Source organism: Eumetopias jubatus, unplaced genomic scaffold (genome assembly GCF_037043125.1).
Source record: "Eumetopias jubatus isolate StellerSeaLion01/CBP00866 unplaced genomic scaffold, mEumJub1_p1.0 scaffold_13, whole genome shotgun sequence".
In the NCBI taxonomy this organism is placed as follows: Eukaryota; Metazoa; Chordata; class Mammalia; order Carnivora; family Otariidae; genus Eumetopias; species Eumetopias jubatus.
This window is the reverse complement of record NW_028274819.1, coordinates 113125155-113151520: the sequence shown is the minus strand read 5'-3', so window position 1 is coordinate 113151520 and position 26366 is coordinate 113125155. Positions and strand designations below refer to the sequence as shown.

The 26366-nt window shown below is 43.4% G+C and overlaps 1 protein-coding gene across 2 annotated transcripts; it reads left to right on the top strand.

Annotated features, from left to right (window-relative positions):
• The first annotated feature begins 11 nt into the window (after nt 1-11).
• BIRC2 (baculoviral IAP repeat containing 2) lies at nt 12-25447 on the top strand. Of its 2 annotated transcripts, XM_028105931.2 has the most exons (9): nt 12-144; nt 1072-3192; nt 3285-3384; nt 6802-6880; nt 7685-7733; nt 22117-22359; nt 23964-24218; nt 24481-24522; nt 24631-25447. In XM_028105931.2, the coding sequence occupies exons 2-9, from the start codon at nt 2295-2297 to the stop codon at nt 24822-24824; spliced, it is 1860 nt and encodes a 619-aa protein (XP_027961732.1). In that variant the 5' UTR covers nt 12-144; nt 1072-2294; the 3' UTR covers nt 24825-25447. The 2 variants fall into 2 exon arrangements, with proteins under 2 accessions (XP_027961732.1, XP_087873874.1); XM_088017748.1 differs by lacking the exons at nt 12-144; nt 1072-3192; nt 3285-3384 and adding an exon at nt 5613-5802.
• The last annotated feature ends 919 nt before the right edge of the window (nt 25448-26366 follow it).

The window sequence follows — 26366 nt, the reverse complement described above, 5'->3', positions numbered from 1 at the left end:
GTGCGTCAGCGTGCGTCAGCGCGTACCCCGCCTGGGCGGGGGCTCAGGACGCCGGAGCCGCGTCTCCGGGGATCGCCGCCGTTCGGGCTCACGGGAGGGCGTCGGCCGTCGCGCCGTTTCCGCGCGTGCTGCGCCGGCCCCGCGGTGAGTGCGGCCCCCTTGCCGGCGCGGGTCGGGGCGCGGGCGGGTCGGCCGAGGGCGCCGGGCGGGCGGGGGGGGACGGAAGGAGGCCGCGGCCCCTCGGCCAGGGGGCAGGGGCAGGGGCGCGGCGGGCTGCGGGCTCTCCCCGCTCGCGGACGCTACGTCGTCCGTGGGGAGCCCTCGCCCCAGGGTTCGCGGGCGACAGCGGGCTTCAGGGCCCCGGCGCGGGGGCCGGCCCGCACGGAGCTCTGGCGGCGTCCGCGCAGGGCGTGCAGCCGCGTCCCGGGCGCGGGGAGGGGGTGGGGGGGAGTCCTTCCTCGCCGGCCGGCCCCGCCGGGCTGCCGTGTGCTCGGAGCGCGGGGTGCCCACCGCCCGGGTCCCGTCGCCGAGGCCGGTCGTGCGGGTAGGTGTGCGCGCTGGCTTCGCACGGATTGGGGTCTCCGTTCGTGAGCTCGTGGTGCGTTTCGCTCCTGGTCGTTTTGCCCGGTCCTCGACGGACCTGCCGTTAAAGCGCAGCGTTCCTGCCCGACGCCTGCCGGGCCGTGCCGCTGGAGTGCAGGCCCTCCGTGGCAGCGCTGTCTGCCTTTGCATCCAGCGCACGGCCGGCCGAGGGGCTTTCCTTTAGCTGCTAGATGTTGTCGCCAGGAGAGGGGGGACCAGGAGCGAAGTAGCTGCCTATGGGGACGTGTCCGTCTGTCTTCAGAGCTGGACGTTTTTTAAAAGGACACTTAGTGCTGCTGGGGGTATGTTGCACTTATTTTAATTGTTTTTCCAGTTAGAAAATTTTGGTGACAAGTTTCTGGACTTAAGGTGTGTTATCTAAAGTGTAAATCATTTTTAGACTGTACTGAATACATTGAGAAGTCTAAGTTCTCTTTACCATGAAAATCCAGTTTTCTGAAAGAGCTTTTTTTTTTTTTTTCTTTTCAGATTAACAGCCTTGAAGAGTCTACTTTTTTCCCCCTCGTTTCTTTCCCCGGCAGTAATAAATCCCATTTTGGAGAGAACCAGAAACTTTATAAAGGGATATAGCTTGAATTTTGTGGAGTGTAATTTTGTGTATGAATTATAGTTTTAAAATATCAAGGGTTTTCAGAAGGAAGGCTAGTAGGGTTAATTATTGGTATATGGTGCATAAACAATTCTGTCCATAAAATATTATGCATAGATAACACTAGGAAGGATAAGTTGTATCTTGATAAGTTGATTTATCTGTACAAAATGAATGATTTAGATACATGATTTTTAAGGATAGGCTATTTAATTTTTAAACGCAGTGTTAAAGTTCCTGTTGTGGAAATTTTATGGTTAAATAGTTTGGAGAAAATACCTTCAGTTGATCAAGTATTATCGGTATGCAGAACGAGGAAGAAAGACAAATCATGATGCTGCAGGAAATGGAAACAAATACCGACAATATTTAACAGAGGTGGAAGAGGTAGCAGTTAGCTTGAAGCAAAATCTGACATCATACACACTAAAACAGGTGTAGGTTCAGCAAAGCTTGTGGGTGCTGATATCCTCAAAAGTTGTTTCTGAAGCTAGTACAACCCATTTAAGTAGATACTGTGGTGATAACCTGTGTGCAACTGGCCTTTAGATAATATGACCATATGAAGACTTTAATTCTTGTTTGCTAGAATAAAACAAGATTTTTGAATGGGCTTGAAAGAAACCTGCATATAGTTTTTCCCACTTGTAGCATAATCAGTAATTGGCTTGATAAACAGGCTTTGTAGCTTGTAACTAAAAGCATATTGAAGGCATAATTTAGGTACCCTATAATTATTTAGAATTTTGGGAATATCAACCTCCTCGAAAAATCAAGCAGTTTTAACATATTTCAGTAAGTGTGCCAATTTCTTTCAGGCCTTTATGTTAGTATTACACCAAATAATGAGCAATTAGCCCTTGAGTTACATAAGAGTTAATATAATCCGAAACAGTACTAGATGGTATCTTGGTAATTTAGGACAGATACTCGTCCCACCTGAGTGTAAACTCAGCATAAATCCCATAAGGAAGGTGTAGTGAATTTTACATAAGTAGAAGCCTATCGTTTGATTCTTTTTATGTGGTAAAAAACTAAAATCGTGTGAAGATAGGAGAAATTTCAGGTGAAGGTTTTTGGACATTAAAAAGTAAAATCACTCATGCACAAAACTACTTCCCAAAGACTTGTCCCAGGTTCTTCATGTCAGAGAATTAAGAGGACCATGGAAGATAGCACGATCTTATCAAATCAGACAGTTGGCAACAAACAAAAAATAAAATACGACTTTTCATGTGAACTCTATAGAATGTCTACATACTCAACGTTCCCCGCCGGCGTCCCCGTCTCAGAGAGGAGTCTGGCCCGGGCGGGGTTTTACTACACTGGTGTGAACGACAAGGTCAAGTGCTTCTGCTGTGGCCTGATGCTGGACAACTGGAAGCCTGGAGACAACCCTATTGAAAAGCACAAACAGCTCTACCCCAGCTGTAGTTTTATTCACAGTCTGGTTACTCTTACTAGCCGGGATTCCACCTTTAAGAATCCTTCTCCAACGAGGCACACTCTCACACATTCATTATCTCCCACTTTGGAACATGGTGGCTCATTCAGTGGTTCTCATTCCAGCCTTGCACCAAACCCTGTTAATCCTAGAGCAGTCGAAGACTTCTCCCCATTGAGGACTAACCCCTACAGTTACGCGATGAGTACTGAAGAAGCCAGGTTTCTCACTTACCACATGTGGCCGTTAACCTTTTTGTCACCATCAGACCTGGCGAGAGCTGGCTTTTATTATATAGGACCCGGAGACAAGGTAGCCTGCTTTGCCTGCGGTGGGACCCTGAGTAACTGGGAACCAAAGGATGATGCGATGTCGGAACACCGCAGACATTTCCCCAACTGCCCATTTTTGGAAAATTCTCTGGAGACGCTGAGGTTTAGCATTTCAAATATGAGCATGCAGACACATGCAGCTCGACTGAGGACGTTTATGTACTGGCCGTCCAGTGTACCCGTTCGGCCTGAGCAGCTTGCAAGTGCTGGTTTCTATTACGTGGGTAAGAGACGGACGTGTGGTTGTATGTTTTATCAAGTTCACTTTGTTTTACGTATTAGGATGTGGGTTTAAGTTCAGTCTTGTTTTCTTTAGGTCGCAATGATGATGTCAAATGCTTTTGTTGTGATGGTGGCTTAAGGTGTTGGGAATCTGGAGATGACCCGTGGGTGGAGCACGCCAAGTGGTTTCCAAGGTAATTGTTGTGAAAGGTATTTCTACACAAAACTGTGCTTACAAGAAGTAGGTGTGCTTGTAGGATCTGTGTTTACGTTTCAGTGTAGCAGAGCTGCTTTTATGCTGTTGGGGAATTGGTCTTTTAAAACACCAAATCTGGGACATCTGGCTGGCTCAGTCAGAGGAGTATGTGACTCTTGGTCTGGGGACCATTGAACCGCACAGTGGGTGTAGAGATTACTCAAAAACTTAAAATACACCGAATTTTAACATTAATTATTTTGATAAAAATGTTCTAGAATGTTTGCTTTTGTAAGTCATGTATTCAGAATGTAATTTAACTTGCTACTACTTTTTTTTTTAAAGATTTATTTATTTGAGACAGCGAGAATGCTAGCGGGGGTGGGGGGAGCTTAGGGGGAGGGGAGGACAAGCAAATTCGATGCTGGGCTTGATCTTAGGCTTGATCCCAGGACTCTGAGATCATGACCTGATCAGCAGTCACGTGCCTAACCGACTGAACCACCCAGGCACCCCTAATTTAACTTACTCTTGAGGACTCATTTATAATTACGGCTATATGTTTTATCTGTAGGGTTCCCGTTACAGAGATGTGTAGAATAGCATGAAAGAACATATGTTGGAAAAAAGAGAAAAGGAGAATAAGAAGGGACGTAAAATGTTCTAGAAAAAGGCAAATAACAAAAATCATAATGAAAGCTGATTAAGTCTCATTATAATTGTAAGTTTTTTTCTGTGCAGTTTATCTTGTGATAAGATCTTGTGATATCTTACTCACTGTCTCTAGCAGTATGTCCTGTTTTCTGCTGTGGCCCACAAAGAATTGAGAGGCAGTATTGTTCGTGGAAGTAGAATCAGAAATTAATTCTTCATTTTTGAGGAGCTATGTGAACTGGGACAAGGGGTGTGACCCATTTGAAACTCTGTCCTTATCTGTATAATGGGGGCATTGGACTAGATAATTTTTTTTAAATTGTGGTAAAAAATACATAATGAAATTTACCATTTTAACCATTTTTCAGTCCATAGTTCTGTGGCATTAAGTACGTTCACATTGTTCCTCCGTCATTACCACCGGACTTTCTCATCTTCCCAAGCTTGTACTCATCATACGAACTCCCCGTCCCTGCCCCCTGCCCCCCAGCCCCTGCAGCCATGGTTCTCTTTTCTGTCTCTGCATCTGACTAGATACCTCCCATTAGTGGGATCGTACAGGACAGTGTTTTGACCTGTGAGTGCCTTTCATAATGAGGAATCTCTTGAACCCCTTCAGGAAATTAAAACGTCCTATTGTCATTTTTTTACATAAAGATAAACTTGAAGTATTTTATTATGGATCATCAGTACACTGTTAAAAGTTGTATTTAAAAATTTTATCTTTAATATTCATAATATAACAAGGTGAAATTTGACTTTAACTCTCAAAAGTGACATATTTTATTTAAATTATTTAGGAAAAAGTGTGTTTTGTCAGAATTTTAAATGACTATGCTTGGCTCTATGGGATTGTGTACATGAAATTTGAAATTTACTAATAACAGTATTAAAAAGACAAAAACAGCTTTCCAGTTCCAGTGTTTGAATTACTGCATTTTGTCCCTAATAAAACAAAACAAAACAAAACAAAATCTTGGTTTATTTCCATAATTTGTGTTTTGTTTTAGATGGTTAAAGGAAAAAGGCCTAGGGTGCTTTGTGTAAACATTTCGGAAGACAGCAAATTTTGATTGTGGATAACCTTTAATCTCAGTAAATGGAAAACCAGAATGGATAATAGTTTCAGTGTAGATGTTCATTTGTCACATATTTGAGTGCTGGCTGGAGGACGTTTTCGATGCTGGAGATGGAAGACAACAATTTCTGTCTTTACTGAACTTCTTAGGGGAGGGGGGGAGACGAGCCAGGGCTCATTGTACTTGCTGCTTTGATCATAATGAAGGTCAGTCAGTCCCAGAATAAAAATAATTTAAAACTGTCAGACGACTGAGAACATCGAGAGAACTAGCTGTTTTATCTCCTTGACAAACAAGTCGTGAGCCTGCTTCCACGATCTCTGCTGATCTAGCCAGTCAGCAGTTGAAGGGCATTTGGGTTGTTTCCAGCTTGGAGCGATAAGCAGTAAAGCCACTATAAACATGAGTAAACATTTGTGACAGATGTTTTCATTTGGCTTGGGTGGGTAGGTAGGCGTGGGATTGGTGGGTTGTGTGGCAAGTTTTCACCTCCTAAGGACTGCCATGTTGTTTTCTTAAGTGGCTGTGCTGTTGTAGGTTCCTGCCGGCAGCCTGTGAGGTCTCCCGGTGTCTCACATCCTTAACTGTGATTGGGATCATCAGTTTAGTGTGGCCATCCCAGTAGGTGTGGTGTGATACTTCTCTGCGGTTTTAATTTAATATTTCCTTAATAATTAATGAAGGTGAGCGGCTTATTTGCCTTCTACATACCTTTGGTAAAATGTCCAAATCTTTTGCCCATTTTAAAGTTTTTTTTTTTTTTAATTACTAAGTTTTGAAAGTTCTTAATACATTTTGGGTACAAGTTCTTTAACAGGTGTGTTTTGCCAGTTTTCAGTTTGTGGCTTGTCTTTTCATTGTTTTAACGTTGGCTTTTGAGGATGTCATTTTATCAGTTTTATCTTGTATGGATTATGCTTTTGTTCTCTTAGTTTAGTGACCTAAGGACAAAAAGATTTGCTACTGTCTTCTAGGAGTTGCATTGTGTTGGGTTTAACATCTCGGTCTCTGATTCATTCTTAGTTTTTGCACGCAGCATGGTATAGGTGGAGGCTCGTATTTTGCGGGTCGGTACTGAGCTGTTCAGCAGCAGTTGATTGAGACACTGAAGGGATAAAATGGAAGTAGCTGTTAGGTGAGCTTCTTGGAAGGCCTTTGAGCAGCTCTTGCAGTTTGTGAACAAGTTTTTGGGAAACACCGTCATATTGCATATAGACGAAAATATTTCTCTGTGTTTTGGAGGGAGGGTTTGTGCTTCAGTGGTAATGGAAGAGGGGACCCCAGAGATAGATAAGCAGTTATTATGTTGTGAAGGATCATGTTTTAGGAATATTAATTACAGCTTCTGAAACTATGTGAAACCCCAAAGTAAATTGTCCATAACAGCATTTTTCAAGTCTTAGCTTGTGCTCCTTTGAGGTCTGAACCCTTTTATTATTATTCGTTAATGTGATTAAATAGAAAATACCAGAAAGCATCAGCATGTAGTAAGAGTTCGTAGTGTTTTACGAGGATTTACGAGGATTTTTTTCCTGCTTGATGTGTACTAGGTTGTGATGTAAAATGGTTATACTGTGGAGCACAATGAGACAGTTTGAAAGCCACTTTTCTAGAAGATCAGGGTTTTTTTTTTTTTTTGGTATAAAACACTTTTTAAAAGTAATTTTCGTCTTCTGTTATAGGTGTGAGTTCTTGATACGCATGAAAGGGCAGGACTTTGTTGATGAGATTCAAGCTCGGTACCCTCACCTTCTTGAGCAGGTGAGTAACTTTTTATATTTGGCAACGCTGAATTCTCCTAAATGATAATGACAAAGATAATTATTAGGAGTAATATTTACATTTGTTTTCTTATTAAGTATGGTTAGTTGCTTTATATCCAGCTAATGACACATTTAATTTTTATTTTTGTAACTATCTTCAGGGCTTTTTAAAAATTTTTAGGGGCATGCCTGGCGGCCTAGTTGGTTGAGCATCCAACTCTTGATTTTGGCTCAGGTCATGATCTTGGGGTCGTGGGATCAAGCCCTATGTTGGGCTCCATGCTCAACGGGGAGTGTGCTTGAGATTCTTTTTCTCCCTCAGCCCCTTCCCCTGCTCGTGCTCACTTGCTCTCTCTCAATAAATCTTAAGGAAAAAAAAAAGATTTCTTGCTTTTAGGCTTCTGAAAAATCACCCAGTCTCCCACTGTACAAATTTGTGGTGGGATTGAAGGAGGATCTGTAGTGTCTCCTCCATCTTTTCCAGAAAAATAAATAAACAAAAACAACTTGTTAGGAGTTTGGAGCCTCTGAGAGTGATCCAGCTGAAATATCTTTTAAATGGAATGAGGAATCATTATTTTTTTCCTCCTTTTCTGAAACTAGAGAAATACTTGAACTCTAATTTGGAAGTAGGTAAAGTTTAAGGGGATTTTTATTGATGATTAACGTTAAATAGAGCAAAGTAAGTATAAATTACCTAGTTTTCAGAAGAGTATGTATGTTACTTAAGGTAAACTTATTGTTGCTCTGTTTAAGGTTGTCTGAGATTTTTTATTTTACTTATTTTTCTCCTGTTTCATAGCTTTTGTCAACATCAGATACTTCTGGAGATGAAAATGCTGATCCACCAAGTATGTATGAAAATATTCCAAATGTAGAATGGGACTTTTTCTAAGAATGTTAAGCACACAAGTATATAAACAGGATTTGATTCCTGAGGACGTAGGAAAAAGTGTTGGGAAGTTAACTAATAAATATTACGTGTCTACTAAGATTGATGACGTTTTTACAGCATTCTAGCAAGTATACTAATCTTTGTTCTTCAAGTGCTAACCTTCCAACTGGGGAAACAGGACGTATGCAGAAGAGAAATAACCATCACTGATAACTCAGTACTGGATGAGAAGTATGAACAGGAACCCCTCCAAAGAGAAAAGTTTGCTATAAGCCAGTATGTTTGGAAAGGGCCAGTTGACGGATGAGTTAAGAACTGGGCTAGATTTTAGCTATTTGTTAGGTGTGTAGTATTTTAGTACAAGGATAGGAAAAGATCTGGTTAGAACTTAGTTTTGGCCACATCTGGCATTTGGTTAATGTATGTAATTTTCATATGTTAGGGTGTCCAAAATAATGAAGGTAACAGTGCACCATTTCTTGGCAGATAGCATGACCCAGATGACTCAGGAGGGTTGTTGAGGATTTGGAGTTGGTGCTTGACGTGGTAACTGCCTCCTGTGTGAGAGAGCTGGAAGAGAGAGGGCTGACCGTTCTCACTTTAAGTTTATGACCACAGCTTTCCATGGGCCGCCCTGCCACCCTGTGCCACTCCCCATACAATGACTGTCAAGTTTTCTCTCTTTGGAAGGTTCTACGCTTTCTTCCCTGACTTAGGCACAGCTCATAATCTTGCGTCACTGAGGAAGTAAACACAATCGGAAGAGAGCTACTCCCCTCTCCTCCCAGCAAAGCCCCCAGTCTGAGATGTATCCATACCACTCGCCCTTCTGTGCTTTTCTTGAAGGAACTAAGGCCAACTTTTCTACTTGTCCTTTGTCCTCTGAACCTCAAACCTGCTGCCAGCGTAAGAACTTGGCTTTGGCAGTGGTCTTCCCTTTCTGTCTCGTAGCATCAGGTTTTCAGTCTCTAGAATATTTCAGCGTTTGGACCTAATGTACTGTGACCAGCCCCGAGAAGACCCTGAACCTGTGCCCTCTTCCAGCTCTTGCCTCACTTCCTCGCTTCCCCTTACGACAGAATGTGTACAGAGATTCATCTGTGCCTACTCTCTTCTTTTCCATTCTTTCTGAACTTACTGTACTGAAAACTGCTCTTGTTAGGGTCCCCAAGAACCACTGTCTCAGTAGATCCACTGCTTGACCTGTTAACGAGCATTCGAAACAGTTGAGTGCTTCATCCCGCCCTCCCCCAGCTTTATTGGGATAGGGCTCACATACGACACTGTGTGAGTTTAAGGTAAGAGGTGGCATGACTGGTACACATACGTTGCTAAGTGATTACCAGGTTAAGATAAACACATCGGTCACCTAACATAATTTTGTTTTTTTGTGTGGTAAGAATATTTAAGATTTACTCTTTTAGTAACTTCCAAGTGTGTAATACAATATTGTGAACTATAGCCGGTACTCTGTATATTCTCAGAAATTACTCATCTGGTAAAGTCCATCCATATTATTGCAAATGGCAGGGTTTTCTTCTTTTTTATGGGTAAATAATATTCTGCACATATTACCATGTTTTCTTTATTCAGATCTGCTGATGAACACCTAGAGGTTGTTCTCATGTATTGGCTGTTGTGAATCATGCTGCAGTGAACAGGGGAATGCAGATAAATCTTTCAGAAAGTGATTTTGTTTCCTTCTGATAAATACACAGAAGTGGGATTGCTGGATCATAAGGAAGTTCTATTTTTTTCTTTTTAAAAATTTTTAAAATTTATTTGAGAGAGCGTGTGTTCGCAAGTGGGGGAGGTACAGAGAGAGAGGCAGAGAATCTAAAGCAGACTCCTGCTGAGCACAGAGCCTGACATTGGGCTTGAACTCATGACCCTGAGATCATGACCCAAGCCGAAATCAAGAGTCAGACGTTCAACTGACTGAGCGACCCAGGTGCTCTGGGAAGTTCTATTTTTAATGTTTTGGGGGAATCTCCATACTCTTTTCCACAGGGGCTGCATTACTTTACATGTCCACTAACAGTGTAAGAGGCTTCCCTTTTCTGCATCCTTGCCAACACTTGTTTCTTGGGTTGTTGATTTTAGCCATTCTGACACCTGTGAGGTAGTATCTCATTGTGGTTTTGATATGTATTTCCCTGATGATGAGTGATGTTGAGCATCTTTTCGTGTGTCTGTTGGCCATTTGTATGTCTTCTTTGGGAAAATGTTATTCATGTCTTCTGCCCATTGTTTAGTTGGGTTTTTGGTTTTTTGAGAGTTGAGTTTTAGAAGTTCTTTGTATATGTTGGATATTAACCCTTTAGCAGAGAAGTCATTTGCAAATATCTTCTCCCATTCGGAAGGTTGCCTTTTAGTTTTGTGGACTGTTTCCTTTGCTGTGTGGAAGCTTTTTATCTTGATGAAGTCCCAGTAGTTCATTTTTGCTTTTGTTTCCCTTGCTTCAGGTGACATGTCTAGTAAGAAGTTGCTATGGCTGATGTCAGAAAGTTTGCTGCCTGTGTTCTCTTCTAGGATTTTGCTGGACTCCTGTCTCACATTTAGGTCTTTCATCCATTTTGAGTTCATTTTTGTGTGTGGTGTAAGGAAATGGTCCAGTTTCATTCTTCTGCATGTGGCTGTCCAATTTTTCCGACACCATTTGTTGAAGAGACTGTCTTCTTTCCATTGGATATTCTTTCCTATTTTGTTGAAGGTTACTTGACCATGGAGTTGAGGGTCCATTTCTGGGTTCTCTTCTGTCACATTGATCTCTGTGTCTGTTTTTGTGCCAGTACTATGCTGTCTTGATGATCACAGCATTGTAATATAGCCTGAAGTCCAGAATTGTGATGCCGCCAGCTTTGCTTTTCTTTTCCAATATTCCTTTGGCTATTTGGGGTCTTTTCTGGTTCCATACAAATTTTAGGGTTGGTTGGTCTGGCTCTGTGAAAAACGCTGGTGGTATTTTGATAGGGGTTGCACTGAATGTGTAAATTGCTTTAGGTAGCATAGACATTTTAACAATATTTGTTCTTCCAGTCCATGAGCATGGAATGTCTTTTCATCTCTTTGTGTCTTCCTCAGTTTCTTTCATAAGCGTCCTGTAGTTTCTAGAGAACAGATCCTTTACCTATTGGGTTAGGTTTATTCCTAGGTATCTTAGGGTTTTGGTACGATTGTAAATGGGATCAATTCCTTGATTTCTGTTTCTGCTTCATTATTAGTGTATGAAAATGTAACAGATTTCTGTACGTTGATGTTTTATATCTGTTCTAGCAGGTTTTTGGTGGAGTCTTTCAGGTGTTTATGTCATCTGCAAATAGTGAAAGTTTGATTTCTTCCTTGCTGGTTTGGATGCCTTTTCTTTCCTTCTGTTGTCTGACTGCTGAGGCTGGGACTTCCAGTTCTGTGTTAAATAGTAATGGTGAGAGTGGCCACCCCGGTCTTGTTCCTGACCTTAGAGGGAAAGCTCTCAGTTTTTCTCCAGTGAGGTTGGTATTAGCTGTGGCTTTTTCACACATGGCCTTTATTATGTTGAGGTATGTTTCCTCTAAACCTTTGCTGAGGGTGTTTATCATGAATGATGTTGTACTTTGTCAGATGCTTTTTCTGCATCTATTGGAGTGATCATATGGATCTTAATCTTTCTCTTCAGTATCACACTGATTGATTTACGAATATTGAACTACTCTTGCAGCCCAGGAATAAATCTCACTTGATTGTGGTGAATGAGTCCTTTAATGTACTGTTGGATTCGACTTGCTAATATTTTGTTGAGAATTTTTGCATCCATATTCATCGGGTATCAACCTGTAGTTCTCTTTTTTGGTGGGGTCTTTGGTTTTGGTATCAGGGTAATGCTGGCCTCATAGAACGAATTTGGAAGTTTTCCTTCCTTTTCTGTTTTTTGGAATAGTTGAGAAGAATAGGTATTACTTCTTCTTTAAATGTTTGGGAGAATTCCCCTGGGAAGCCATCCGGCACTGGACTCTTAATTTGTTTAGGGGATTTTTTTTTTTTTTAAAGATTTTATTTTATTATTAGAGAGAGAATGAGAGATAGAGAGCACGAGAGGGAAGAGGGTCAGAGGGAGAAGCAGACTCCCCGCAGAGCAGGGAGCCTGATGCGGGGCTCGATCCTGGGACTCCAGGATCATGACCTGAGCTGAAGGCAGTTGCTTAACCAACTGAGCCACCCAGGCGCCCTGTTTAGGGGATTTTTGATTGTTGATTCAATTTCTTTGCTGGTTATGGGTCTGGTCAGGTTTCCTGTTTCTTCCTGTTTTAGTTTTGGTAATTTATGTGTTTCTAGGAAGTTATCCATTTCTTCCAGGTTGTCCGGTTTGTTGGCATATAGTTTTTCATAATAATCTCTTAGAATTGCTTGTATTTCTGTGGTGTTGTGATCTCTCTCATTTGTGATTTTATTTATTTGGGTCCTTTTTCTTTTTTGCTAAGTCTGGCTAGGGGTTTATCAATTTTATTCTTTCAAAGAATCTGCTCTCAGTTTCACTGACCTATTTTTTTTTCTTTATCATTTATTTCTGCTCTGATCTTTGTTATTTCCCTCCTGCTGGCTTTAAGACTTCTTGCTTCTTGTTCTTCAGCTCCTTTAGGTGTAAGGTTAGGTGTATTTGAGACTTTTCTTGCTTCATGATGTAGGCTTGTATTGCTACATACTTCCCTCTTAGGACCACCTTTGCTGCATCCCAAAGGTTTTGGACCATTGTGTATTCATTTTCATTTGTTTCCATGTAGTCTTTTATTTCTTTGATTTCCCGGTTGACCCATTCATTCCTTAGTAGCGTGTTTAACGTCCATGTATTTGTGGTCTTTCCAAATTTTTTCCTGTGGTTGACTTCCAAGTTTCATAGTGTTGTGGTCTGATAATATGCATGGTATGATCTCAGTCTTTTTGTACTTGTTGAGACCTGCTTTGTGACCCAGTATGTGATCTCTTCTGGAGAATGTTCCATGTGCACTCGAGAAGAATGTGTATTCTGCCGTTTGAGGATGGAATGCTCTGAATATATCTCTGAAGTCCATCTGGTCCAGTGTGTCCTTCAAAGCCATTGTTTCTTGTTGATTTTCTGCTTAGATGATCTGTACATTGATGTGAGTGGGGTGTTAAAGCTCCTACTCTGACTGTATTATTTCAGTGAATTTCTTTGTTCTGATTTGTTTTATGTATTTGGGTGCTTCCAAGGTGGGGGCATAAATATTTACAATTGTTAGATCTTCTTGTTGGATAGACCCACTAATGATGATATAGTGACCTTCTTCCTCTCTAGTTACAGTCTTTAGTTTAAAATTTGGTTTGTCTGAAAAAAATATTGCTTCTCCAGCTTTCTTTTGATGTCCATTTGTGTGATCAGTGGTTCTCCATCTCCTCATTTTCAATCTGGTGGTGTCTTTAGGTCTAACATGTGTCTTTGGTAGGCAGCATATAGGTGGGTCTTTTTTTTTTTAATTTTTTAATTTTTTAAAAAGATTTTATTTATTTATTTGACAGAAAGACACAGCGAGAGAGGGAACACAAGCAGGGGGAGTGGCAGAGGGAGAAGCAGGCTTCCCGTGGAGCAGGGAGCCCGATGTGGGGCTCTGTCCCAGGACCCCGAGATCACGACCTGAGCCAAAGGCAGACATGTAACGACTGAGCCACCCATGCGCCCCTTGTTGTTGTTGTTTTTTGTTTTTTTTTAATCCATCCTGACACTTGCATGTCTTTTGATTGGAGCTATTAGTCTATGTACATTCAGAGTAATTATTGATAGATTTGAATTTAGTGCATTTTATTATTTGTGTTTGTTTCTAGAGATTTTCTCTGCTCCTTTCTTGTCATTTTGATCTTTCTTTTCATCTCAGAGTCCCCTTTAGTAGTATTTCTTGCTGGGCTGGCTTATGATTATGACCTCCTTTGGTTTTGTTTGGGAAACTCTTCATCTCTCCTTCTATTCTGAATGATAGCCTTACTGGGTAGAGTATTCTTGGCTGCAGATTTTTGCCATTCAGCACGTTGAATAATACATCATGCCACTCCCTTCTGGCCCGCCCAGTGTCTGCGGGGAGATCTGCAGCTAGTCTTATGGGTCTTCCCTTGTAAGTTAAGGACTTCTTTTGTTGCTTTTAAGACTCTTTCTTTGTCACTGTGGTTTGCAAATTTTCCTCCAGTATGTCTTGGTGTTGGCCTGCTTTTGTTGATTTTGATGGGCATTCTCTGTGCCTTCTGGATCTGGATGTCCGTTTCCTTCCCCAGATGAGGAAAGTTTTCTGCTGTTATTTCCTCACATAAACCTTCTGCCCCCTTTCCTCCTCTTCTCCTGGGACTTCTGTCATACCAGCGTTACGATGTTTGACGGAGTCGCTGAGCTCCCCAAGTGTGTCCTCGTGTTCCATGATTCTTCTTTCTCCTTTGTTCAGCGTCATTATGTTCCATCACTTTGTCTTCTGGATCACTAATTCGTTCCTCTGCTTCGTCTAGCCTGCTGTTCTTTGCATCAAGCCTGTCTCCATGATCAGTTGGTGCATTCTTCATCTCTGACTAATTCTGTTTTATTTTCTTATCTCTGCGATAAGGGCCTCCCTGAAGTCTCCCATTCATTTCTCAAGCCCAGCGAGTATCCTCACAGTCGTTGCTTTAAATTCTCCATCGGGCATGTTACTTATATCAGTTTGGCTTAGATCTCTGGCCGTGGCCTTATCTTGTTCTTTCATTTGGGAGAAATTCCTCTGTCTTGGCATTTTGTCTATGTCTCTTCCTTCTCTCTGTGTTAGAAAAGCCTGTTATATGACCCGTTCTGAGAGTATGAAGAAGTCCTGCAGTGCCCAGGGCCCGGTGCTTCAGGGAGTGTCTCAGATGTGTTTTTCATGCACTCTCCTGCTGTGGTTTGGCCGCTCTGTCCTTCGGGCCAGCGGTCTGCAGAGGCTCTCCTTGCCCGCTGTGGACAGTGTTTGGTCCCTGGCCTGAGTGTGGCGAGTTTTAATGAGGTGTGCACTGGTCTGCTTGTGAAATGAGACCTGACACCATCTCCACCAGAACTGAGGCCTTGCAGAAGTCCCTGGTTGGGAGACGTGGTATGGGCAGGGGTTTCCGTTTGTCTTCTGGGGAGGGGCCTGCTGCTCTGGGACTGAGCAAGCCTGCCGGAGGAGGGCCTTCCCGGCAGAGCACAGGGGTGTGGGACCTGGTGTAAGCAGGTTAGGCGGCCAGTGTGGGCGCTGCGCTGTTTACTGCAGGTGGCTCCGTGTTTATGCTGAGGGGCGGGGAGGGAAGGGGGGCCAGTGGGCTCCTTTGTTTCCAGAGAGGCGGCTCTGTGAACGCTGCCTCTCCAAGAAGAGCGAATAATCTCCCCGCTGCGTGCCCCAGGCGTTTTCAGGTTTCCCAGATCACTGTTTCCATGCTGTCCACCTCTGGGTTGTTTGCCTGCCTCCTCTCCAGCGGTAGGGCAGTGCCCTCCAGGCTCTAGCTCAGCCAAGCCCGCTGACCTTGAAAACTCCAGGCTTTAATCCTGGCTGGTTGCGAGAACTCAAGAAATTCAGCCGTCGTTTTCCCAGACAGTAGCTTTGGGGAAACGGTCTCCTTGTGCGTTCCCCGGTGTGCCCCCGTCTCTCCCGCTTCTTTGCAACCAGGGCTCCCTGCCCTCTGCAGCCCCTGCAGTCCCTTTCTCCCCAGACCACGTCTCCACACTTCGCACCTTCTTCGATGTGGCTTCTTCTCTCCCTTTAGTTGTGGAGTGTGTTCTGTCAGTCTTCAGGGTGACTTCTGGGGTATTTAGGATGATCTGATAGTTATCTAGCTGAGTTCGAGGGACGAGGTGAGCCTGAAGTCCCCTGTTCCACCACCGTTTTAGCTGTCCCTGCCCCTCTCCCCAGTTTCGTGTCTGTTCATCAAGGATATTGGCCTGATGTTTGTTTTCATGTAACGTCCTTATCTGTCTTTACTGTCAGGGTGGCTGGCTTCATGAAATGGTTTTGGGATTGTTTCTTTCTCTGCAGGATGCTGAAAGAGGTTAAGAAGGGTTGGTGTTGATTCCTTTTAAAATCTTTGGTAGAATTCATCAGTGAAATCTGATTCCAAACTTTTCTTTGTTGTGAGATTTTTGATTACTGCATTAGTTATCATAGTTGTTACTGCTCTGTTGAGATATTTTATTTTTGCCTGATTCAGTCTTGGTTAAGTTGTAGGTTTCTAGGAATTTATCCATTTCATATATATCGTCCAGTTTCTTAGTATGTAGTTGTTCACAGTAGTCTCTTAGGAGCTTCTGCATATTTGGAGCGTCATTTGTAATGTCTAATTTTGTATGAGTGCTCTCTTTTCTAGGTTGGTCTAGCTAGAGGTTTGTCAGTTTTCTCTTTTCAAAAAAACCAACTGTTAGTGCCATTGTTTTTTCCTTTTGTTTTTATAGTTTCTGTGGCATTTATTTCTGCTTTAATCTTTAATTAATTTTTCTTTCCGTTCACCATAGGCTTAGTTTGTTTGTTTTTATATTTTTGTTTTGTTTTTATTTTTAAACTAGTGAGTTTTCTTAAAATTCAGGGTAGTTAGTATACTGTGTTATATTTTTTGGGTATACGCTATAATGATTTCATACGTGACTCAGTGCTCATCAAGATAAGTGTACTCTTAATCCCCTTCACCTGTTTCACCGATCCCCCACTTTATTTTCCTGTATTCTGGATGTGTAAATTAAGCGGGTTTTTTTTTTCCTGTTTTGTTTTTTTGAGAGCTTTCATTTTTTTTTTTTTTTGAAGATTCACTTACTTTAGCCTGTGCTGAGTGCGTGTGGTGGGGGAGGGGCAGAGAGAGAATCTCAAGCAGACTCCCCAGTGCTGGGGAACCTGACTGGGGCTTGATCCCACGACCCTGAGATCACGACCTGAGCCAAATCTAAGAGTTGGATGCTTACCCAACTGTGCCCCCCCCAGGCACCAGGCACCCTAGAGAGCTTTCATTTTTCTTAATTTAGGTATTTATTGCTAAAAACTTCCCTCTCAGAACTGCTTTTGCTCCATCCCCTAAGTTTGGGTATGTTGTGTTTTTGTTTGTCTCAAGTATTTTCTGATTTCATACTGATTTCCTTTCTAATCCATTGGTTGTTCAAGAGTGTGTTGTCTGATTTCCCTGTATTTGTGAATTTGTTAGTTTTCTTCCTGTTACTGATTTCTAGTTTTATGCCATTGTAGGTGGAAAAGATACTTGATGTGATTTCAGTATTTTCAGTTTGTTAAACCTGGCTTTGAGGAGAAGCTAGGATCTGTCCTGAGGACTGTTCCATGAGAGCTTGAGAAGCATGTGTTCTGTGCTGCTGAGTGAGGTCCACTTGGTGTAGATTGTTGTTCAGGTTTGTGGTTTCCTTATTAATCTTGTGTCTGGGTGCTCTGGCCAACATTGAAAGTGGGCTACTGAAGCCCCCTGCTTGTAGGTATTAGTCTCTTTTCCTCAGTTTAGTGTTGTTAATATGTGCTTTAAATTTATTTTTTAAAGATTTTATTTATTTGAGAGAGAGAGCTGGGGGAGGGGCAGAGAGAATCTCAAGCAGAATCCCCCATGGGCACAGAGCCTGGGGCAGGGGTCAATCCCATGACCCTGAGATCACAACCTGAGCTGAAATCAAGAGTCAGCTTAACCAGCGGATCCACCCAGGTGCCCCTGCTTTAAATATTTAGGTGCTCCGGTGTTCAGCACACACATCTGTGCACTTGTTATGTCCTCCTGGTGCACCGGCCCCTTCGTCCCGACGTAGCGACCCTCTCTGTCTCTTCTCACTGATATTTGGCCGAAAGTCTAACTTGTTAGGCAGCCACTCTTCATTTCTTTGGTTGCCATGTGCATGGAATATTTTTTTCCATCCCTTCACTTTTCAGCTTGCCAGAGTCTCTTGTAGGAGGCATATTGCTGGGTCTTGTTTCTTTAAATATATTTAGCCATTCTGTGTCTTTTGATTAGAGAACGTAGTTTATTTCATTTACATTTTAAAGTAAATACCGGTCCTCTTAAGACTTCTTATAATGATTTTTTTTCAGTTCCTTTGTTCATTTCTTCTCTTGCTGTAGTCCTTTTTTAGTTATTTTCTGTCATAGTGTGCTTTAACTATAGGTTTTGTCTTTGTGTTCACTGTGATTTTCACCTAAAACATCTTAAGAGATGGAGTCGTTGCTTTATGCTGGTTAACAACTTAAGACTTCGACTTATCTTCACCGCACATTTTGCACTGTTGATGTCTTCTGATATGGATCCATTAACAAGTTATTTTAGCTGTAGTTACTAATATTATTGGTTTTTTAACTTTCACGCTAGAGACGCAGTAATAGTAGAGGGTATGCTGAATTTGACTCCACATTTACGTTTACCAGGAAATTATACACTTGGGTGTGTTTCCATGTTGCTATTTAGTGTCCATTTCAGCTTGCACATAACCTGTTAGCATTGGTTGTAGGGCAGGTTTAATGTTGAATAACTCCTTCAACTTTGGTTTTCTGGAATGTCTTATCTTTTTTTTCATTTCTGAAGGATGGTTTTGCCTTTATTATTGGTGTGGTTTTGTTTTCCGAGTCCGTCTCAGCTGCCCTGCACGATCTCTGTCGGGCAGTGTGCGGAGAGACTGAGGGTGTCCCTTGTACGTGAGCAGTCGTTTTTTTCTTGCTGTTTTCGAAGTTCTCTATCTCTCTTCACATTTTGACTATTACACATTTGAGAATAATGTTTGGGTTGATCATGCTTGTGGTTCTTTGATTTTATTGTTGCTGGAGAATACAATAACAACTGGAAAATCTCTCCCATGATTTGGGAAATTTTCAGCTATTACGTCTTTAAATAAACTTTATGCCCCTTTTTCTCCTCTGGGACTCCTATGAGGTGGATGTTCATTTGTTTGGCGGTGTCTCATAACTTGCATAGACTTTCTTCACTCTTCCATTCTTTTTTGTTTTTGTTCCTATAACTGGCTGATTTCAAATAATCTCCCTTCGAGTTCTCTGATACTTTCTTCTCTGTGGTCAGATCAGTTGTTGAAGCTCGTGCCTCAGTTTTCCAGTTCTGTTGTATTCTTCCGCTCGAGGATTTCTGTTTGGTTCTTTCTTGTGGTTTCTTTTTCTATATTAAACTCCTGAAATGTATTTCTGAAATGTATTATTATTTCTTTTAGTTGCCTATCTTTGTTCTCTTGAATTTCGTTGAGTATAAGATGATAATATTTAGTTTGTTGTCAGGCAGATTGTAGATTTCCATTTCTTCGGGGTAAATTACTGGACCTTTCTTGGTTTCCTCTGGTGTTGTCCTATTGCCTGTTTTGCATGATATGAGCAGCCTTTCATTGGTGTCTGTGCATTTGAAGAAAGAAGCACCTCTTCTAGTCTTTACAGACTGGTTTTGGCAGATAAAAGACCTTTTCCTGTCAGTTCCCTTGGAGGATACATGGTTGGAACCAGTTTTGAGGCTGTTGCTTGGTCTGTGGTGGGATCTGTGCTTGGTGGGCTTGTTACCAGCACTCAGGCTGGCGTGGTTTCTGTCTGGTCCCTTGATGGGTGGTACTGTCTCTAGTACATTGTTCTACAGGATGTTGGGATCCAGATCTGCTGCAGGGTCCACAGATGGCAGGACTGTTACCAGATATGCAGATGGGTGTGGCTCCACCTAGGTCTGTGCAAGGACTCCTGTCTGGAGCAGGAAGGGGTCTTGGACCATGGCTGAGAGGGGTGGGAACTGAGCCTGAGGGCTGTTTCTGGTTCTACAGCCAAAATTGAGGTCTGCAGACTTGGCTGCGGAGGCGCAGGTGCGCATGTCTCCCGCCAGGTGCTTTGGTGGGCAGGGCTGCTTCCTGATGGCATTTGGAGAGGCTGGAGCTGTTGCAGGATCTCTTGAGGCGCAGACAGGAGCTCCAGGTGTGCACTGGCCAGTGTGTCCTGCTGCGTCCCTGTGCTAGCAGGACTGTTTGCAGATTGAGGCTGGGATAGGTTGGTCCTTCCAATTCTGCATTCTGACTGAATTTGGTGGATTTACCTCCAGGGGCTCCCCGGACTATGGTGGGATGCAGTTCACAGGCAATTTCAGTGTCTGCAGCTGGAACCGAGGTCTGTGTGTCCGTATGCTAAAGCATGGGTAGGCCTGGGTCCTCATTCTTTTGTGTGGGGTGCTGGTGACAGGATCAAGCCAAGTGGACCTGTAGCCAAGTCCTGAGGATATGGAGGTTTCATAATCTTCTGCCTGGATCTCAAAGCTTTCACAAAGGCACTGTTGTTTGCAGGTGTATTCCAAATTGCTGTTGAGTCACAGTACAAGCGGGGGACATCTTACTTGGTAGTCTTGCTGACATGACTTTCCTGCATCCTTCTTAAGACACCTTCACTTGGCTTCCTGGACACCACATTCTTGGTTTTCCTCTATTTCTCTGGTTAATCATGAACAGTCTCCTTTGGTGGCTCCTTTTTCAAACCATAAATGCTGGAGTACTTCTCACCACTTGGCCCAAATTTATTTCTTCATTTCCTTAGCTCCAGGCTGGCATGTCCAACTACATATTTAATCTCTACTTGATTATAATGGGTGTTTCAGGGTTAATACGATCAGAGCAGACCTTTTCTCCTGTCTTGGATCCCTCAGATTTGATCTTGTCTGGCCTTCCCCATCTCAGTTAATGGTACCCACCTACTGAGCTCAGAAAGTTGACTCAAGTCAGGCATCAACCCAGAATCTTCGTGTGTCTGTCCTTCTCCACAGGGCACTGTCAGCCCAGTCCATACTGCAGTCACCATCTTCGTGATGGCCTGGCCGGTCTCATTCCATCTCACATCATGAACGTTTATCACAGAGCTGCCAGAATCATCTTCTGAAAACACAGACCAGGTTTTATCATTCTTCACTTCAAATGCCTGCAGAACATTCTGTCACACCTAGAGTGAAAAATAAACTGGCTCTACACGGTCTGGGGATCACCCTCCTTTCTGACTGCCACTCACCACTTTATTTCTAGTTCTTCTTTTTTTTTTTTAACATTTATTTATTTGACACAGAGAGCATAAGCAGGGGGAGCGGCAGGCAGAGGGAGAGGGAGAAGCAGACTCCCCGCCGAGCAGGGAGCCTGATGCAGGGCTCGATCCCAGGACCCCGGGATCGTGACCTGAGCCGAAGGCAGGTGCTTAACGACTGAGTCACCCAGGCACCCCTTTCTAGTTCTTGAATGTCATGATTTTGTCTCGAATTGGGCTTTTGTGCTGCTCTTGTTGCCTAGAAGATTCCTCTCAGACATTCCCATGATCCTTCTTACGGCTCATGCGCTTGTTGTGCTGTTGCCTCTCCCCACAGGCTTGCGCCTGAGCCGTGAGCCGTGTGTGGGTGGCTGTGCTGCAGTCGTGTTTATTAGAGCACTTGTCCAGCAGAGGGCAGTCAGGCGTCTTGAAGGATGACGGCTTTTTGTAATTTCTGCCGACGTGCCGTACTGGTCAGAGTTGACCCAGTTCCCAGAAAGTGCTTCCCCGATCACCCCATGTCACTGGTCCTCATCCCTCCTCGTTTCTTTCAGTCACCTCACACAGCTTTCTGTTCTCAGAGCGTCTGTCGTGATCGCAGTCACGTGACTGCTTCAGCCACATTTTGTGACTACGTTGTTAGACGTATTTTGCGTGAACGAATCTTCCACTTCACTCCCTCCATCGGTGTTATTCCCCCTGGTTTATCCGTCTGCCTCTCTAGATCCCGTGTATCCTTCAAGTCCAAATTCTGACGTCAGCTCTAATGAGGTCTTTGTTGATTTCCCCTGCTTTCCTGGGGTGTACCTACAGTCCTAGAGCATATTGGCTCCCAAAAATGACTGTACATCAGAATCATTTTGGGATTTTATTGTGTATTTATTTTTTTAGAGATTTTATTTATTTATTTGACAGAGAGAGATCACAAGTAGGCAGATAGGCAGACAGAGGGAGAGGGAGAAGCAGGGTCCCTGCTGAGCAAGGGGCCTGCTGTGGGACTTGATCCCAGGACCCTGGATCATGACCCGAGCCGAAGGCAGACGCTTAACCAACTGCGCCACCCAGGCGCCCCCGTTTTGTGATTTTTCAAGAAGACATAGATTCCTAAGCCCTGTCCTTACAGAGTCTCTCACTGAGTAGGTTCCAAGATGTAATGCGGGAAGTGATATTTTAAAAAGTAGAGCATATTGTTACACTCTCATTTGATCCTCTTGTGTTCATACTTTTGTGGGAATTACAGGTAATTGGTGCATGAATAGCTCATGTGCCTTACCAGGATATGAACAGTATGAGAGTAAAGACTGTGCTGTAGTCATGATTTTTCTCTGTATTTTGATATTTGTGGCATTAAGCGTTGGTACATGTCTTTTCAAATAGTTGTCCATTTTGGCCCTGGAGAAGGTTCTTCAGAAGATGCAGTCATGATGAACACCCCCGTGGTGAAGGCCGCCTTGGAGATGGGCTTCAGTCGAAGCCTGGTGAGGCAGACGGTGCAGAGTAAGATCCTGACCACTGGGGAGAATTACAGAACCGTTAACGATATTGTGTTAGCGCTTCTTAATGCTGAAGATGAGACCCGAGAAGAAGAGAAGGAACAACAAACTGAAGAAATGGCATCAGGTACTCGGGAATGTTAGTCACTTGCCCTGTTTCTGCGAGGCTCGGAGGCCTAGGTGACCCATCACAGGAGCGCTGGCGTGTGTCCACTACCTACTTGCAGGTGCTCCCCCTTCCGCATGGTGGGCCATGCTGGGAACTAGGCATGACAGCTTCCTTTCTGCATTTCTGTTTCAATAAGGTCTGTGATTGGTGCCAATCAGATGATTTTAGTATATAACTTCTTGAAGTGTATTACTTTCCTCGCTCATATATAACATTTATATTCTTTGAGAAAGGAAGAGTTGAAAGTTGGGTGCAGGTCTTATTTCAGTTTTTTAAAAAAATGTCCTTGAAATCATATTCTTAACATGGTATTTGACTCCGTGGTGCTTGCTCAGTGGTCCTTTGACAGAACATAGACCTGATGGTGAAGTCTTAGTTGCTGAGAGGCCCCTGCCTGGCCCAGAGTTAGTGGGGAGCTGATCAGGGAGCTGACTGTGGTGTTCATGCAGGGGACGCTCAGTCTGTTGAGTAATCGTTCCCCCGGGAAATACGAACGGAGCACGCGCGCCCATGCCCGACCCCATGCCTGTCGTAGCCGCGGTGCCTGCTCCCGGGGCTCGCGGCCGAGCTGTGGCGTCCAGCATGTAGCAGCTGCAGAGGCCAAGGCTCCACAGTGTTGAGGGGGGTGGGGGCTGGGAGACACTTTGTGTTGAAGCTGGTAAGTAATGCTAGGCGTGGCTTAAGAGCACCTTATCGTGTGCTCATGGAGAGGAACGGTAAAGTCTGATTGCTAAATTGAGACAGATTTGCGTTTAAATCCTGGCTCTGTCAGAAAGCAGGTTGCGATTCTATGAAATGGAGGTAATAGTATGAATTGCATGGGATTCTGGGACAATTAAATGAGAAATTGCAAACAAAACATTTCAGCGTAGTGCCAAGCACATGGAAACGTTGTTTGTGAAGTAGATGGATGTGGGAGTGACGGCTCAGGGCACATAGCCAGGGAGCGGCGGGGCTGGCGTGGGGGCCTGGGTCTGTCCTCGCGGGACAGGTGAGACTCACACTGCAGCCATGCTCCTTCAGCACGGGGTGGGGAGAATGTCATCAGGAGACTGGCTCTTTGAGGAGGTCGCTTGTGCTCTGAGGTTTCTTCCTCCGTGTTTGAAAATGAGAAGTAGTCATACCCGCCTTATTCAAGTGATAGGATCTTTGGTATCAAATAAGGGAGTTTGTACGAAAGTGTTTGTAAAACTATAGTGATAGGATGCAAATAGAAGTCAGTATTACTAATTCCATAGTTTTACTGTCCTTCAAAATTCTGCTTTCTTTCTATGGAACAGCAGGGTTCAAAGACCTGTGTAAATATCTCCACTTTAAGAAATGACAAAAACAGAGACCCTGTGTGTTGTGTGTACTATATGATATGCCTTAGCTAAATCTTCCAGAAGTTTTCTGAATGATGGGTTTGAATTTAAGTGCAAACAAGTAACTTTATGCTTCTTTTTCAAGCTCCTGTTAATTTAGGGCCTAAATTGTAGGGCTGGTTGTTAATGACTATGTGTATATAGTTGGAGCCCTTTAAAATCTAACGGATTTTTTTCTTCTTTCTTTCTTAAATGAAGATGATTTGTCATTAATTCGGAGGAATAGAATGGCTCTCTTTCAACAGTTGACTTGTGTGCTTCCTATCCTGGATAATCTTTTAAAGGCCAATGTAATTAATAAACAGGAACACGATATCATTAAGCAAAAAACACAGATACCTTTGCAAGCAAGAGAACTGATTGATACCGTTTTAGTTAAAGGAAACACTGCTGCCAACATCTTCAAAAGTTGTTTAAAAGAAATTGACTCTACGTTATATAAGAAGTTATTTGGTGAGTTTCTGGTAAAATTATTTCAGAAATCTGTGGGATTATGTTCATGTTTATGTTTGACAAATGATAAATCCAGTTAGCCAACCCTAGTCTGTACATTTAACTAGTTCTAAAACAGGGAGGTCTTCCCATTGCCCCAGTAGTATGACTGCGTAATTCCTCATCTGTAGCTAGCATCTTTGTTGTTCAAGGAAATGAGTAGTGGGTGACGTAGTCTTATATTTGGTAGAATAATGCCTTTTGTATGTTTTTCTTTCCTCAGTGGACAAGAACATGAAGTATATTCCAACTGAAGATGTTTCAGGTAAAACAAAATGAAGACTTAAGACCAATGGGAAATAGTACCCTTTTTTTTTTTCTTTAATGGGAGTTAAAGTAGAAACTAAATTTCACTGAAGTCTGTTCTTACTAGGTCTGTCGCTGGAAGAGCAGTTGAGGAGGCTGCAGGAAGAGAGGACGTGTAAAGTGTGCATGGACAAAGAAGTTTCCATAGTGTTCATTCCGTGTGGCCACCTGGTCGTGTGCCAGGAATGTGCCCCCTCTCTGAGAAAATGCCCCATCTGCAGGGGGGTAATTAAGGGCACCGTTCGTACCTTTCTCTCATAAAGGTCCTTAGCACATTGTTGAACACGTGAAGCTGTCTGAAGTATAAAAGAATTATTGGTTCTTTAATTAGGACATTTGTGTTGTATTCTGCTTTGCTACTAGTGATCTTGATTCAGAACATTAGTATCCTGTGCCCTAATCTTTGTTTAGGCGAAGGGGGGGTTTGTGTGTGATGGGCTGTGTTAGTGAGCGTGTGCGAGTTCGGGGGAGGTTACGGGGGAGCCTCAGTGCCCTGAGGTGTCCTGTCGGAAGGGCCTGGGTTTGGTGTTCCTTCTGGAAGCTTTGAGCACGACCTGAGAGTGTGCAGTTGACAAGACTTGGACACCGGGCGGGACCACTGGAGTTTACCACACTTACCGTGCCAAATTCTCTTTGATGTTTTTCCACTTGTGTTTTAAAATAAGGACTTCTTTCTTACTGGTCAATAAGCTTTTCCCTAATTTGTGAGAACCTCTTAATAAAATTCTTTAAAAAGACTGCATCGTTTTTTTTCCTCCTGACTTATTTTCTCCACGCCTTAATAGGGTTATATCAGGGTTAAATGACTTACTGTATAGTCGTATCTGTGTATTGTAAGCACTCAGATGTTAGCTGTTAAATAAAAGTGGAATTCGTAAAACAAATTACTAAGAAGTGTTCTTAGGGGCGCCTGGGAGGCTCAGTCGGTCAAGTGTCTGCCTTCGGCTCAGGTCATGATCTTGGGGTCCTGGAGTCGAGCCCAGTGTCGGGCTCCCTGCTCGGCGGGGACCTGCTTCTCCCTCTCCCTTTGGCCCTCCCCTCGTTCTCTGTCTCTCTCTCAAGTAAATCTTTAAAAAAGTGTTCTTAAATAATGTGATTCATGAAATTCTTTTAAGATATCTGTGTAGTTGCTTTGTGTATTATAAGTAAAATCCATGTTAAAAATTAGGTAAATCTGCATTGGGATTAAAAAAAATAGTGTAATGGCTTTGTTGCATAGATGCTGGTGGGAAGAGGGGGTGGACACAGGCAGGGGTCCGTGTCTCCTCCTTGGGCCTGAGCAGCCCCGTCCTTCCCCTGGGTCCGCAGCAGACTTCTGAGGCCCAGGGAAAGCAAATAGTAAACACTCCGTGTGTCTTCTTACCTGTGACTCCTTTAGGTGCCTTTACGTAGAGCGTACCCTGGGAGGAGTGAAAGTTTCTCCATCCTCCAGGATCTTGCCTTGCCTTTGTTTGCAGCGTGAGGTGCTGATGCACTTGTGGGTCCACGGCCTCGCGTCGGTGGGAGGGTTCTCCCTGCCCTTGAGGAATTGAAAGAAGGTATGAAATCACTTTAGAAACTTGTCCTTTTTGCTTGATTGAGGGTCCACCGTGGTTATGGGCTGAATTGCGCCTCCCAAATCCATATGTTGAAGTCCTGATCTCCCTAGTACCTCAGAGTGTGACTGCCGTTCTAGATAAGGCCTTTAAAGAGTTAACTGAGGCAAAATGAGGTCCTCTGAGCCCAAATGTGAGAGGACTGGTGTCTTCCTGAGAAGAGCACAGGTCCCAGACACACCCAGCGGGAGGAGCCTGTGAAGGTGCC

Coding starts and splice junctions, on each gene's coding strand:
- BIRC2 (XM_028105931.2), top strand. CDS start 2,295: ATGCACAAAACTACTTCCCAAAGACTTGTCCCAGGTTCTTCATGTCAG. Junction 6,881..7,684: donor ACCCTCACCTTCTTGAGCAG/GTGAGTAACTTT, acceptor CCTGTTTCATAG/CTTTTGTCAACATCAGATAC. Junction 22,360..23,963: donor AACTGAAGAAATGGCATCAG/GTACTCGGGAAT, acceptor TCTTAAATGAAG/ATGATTTGTCATTAATTCGG.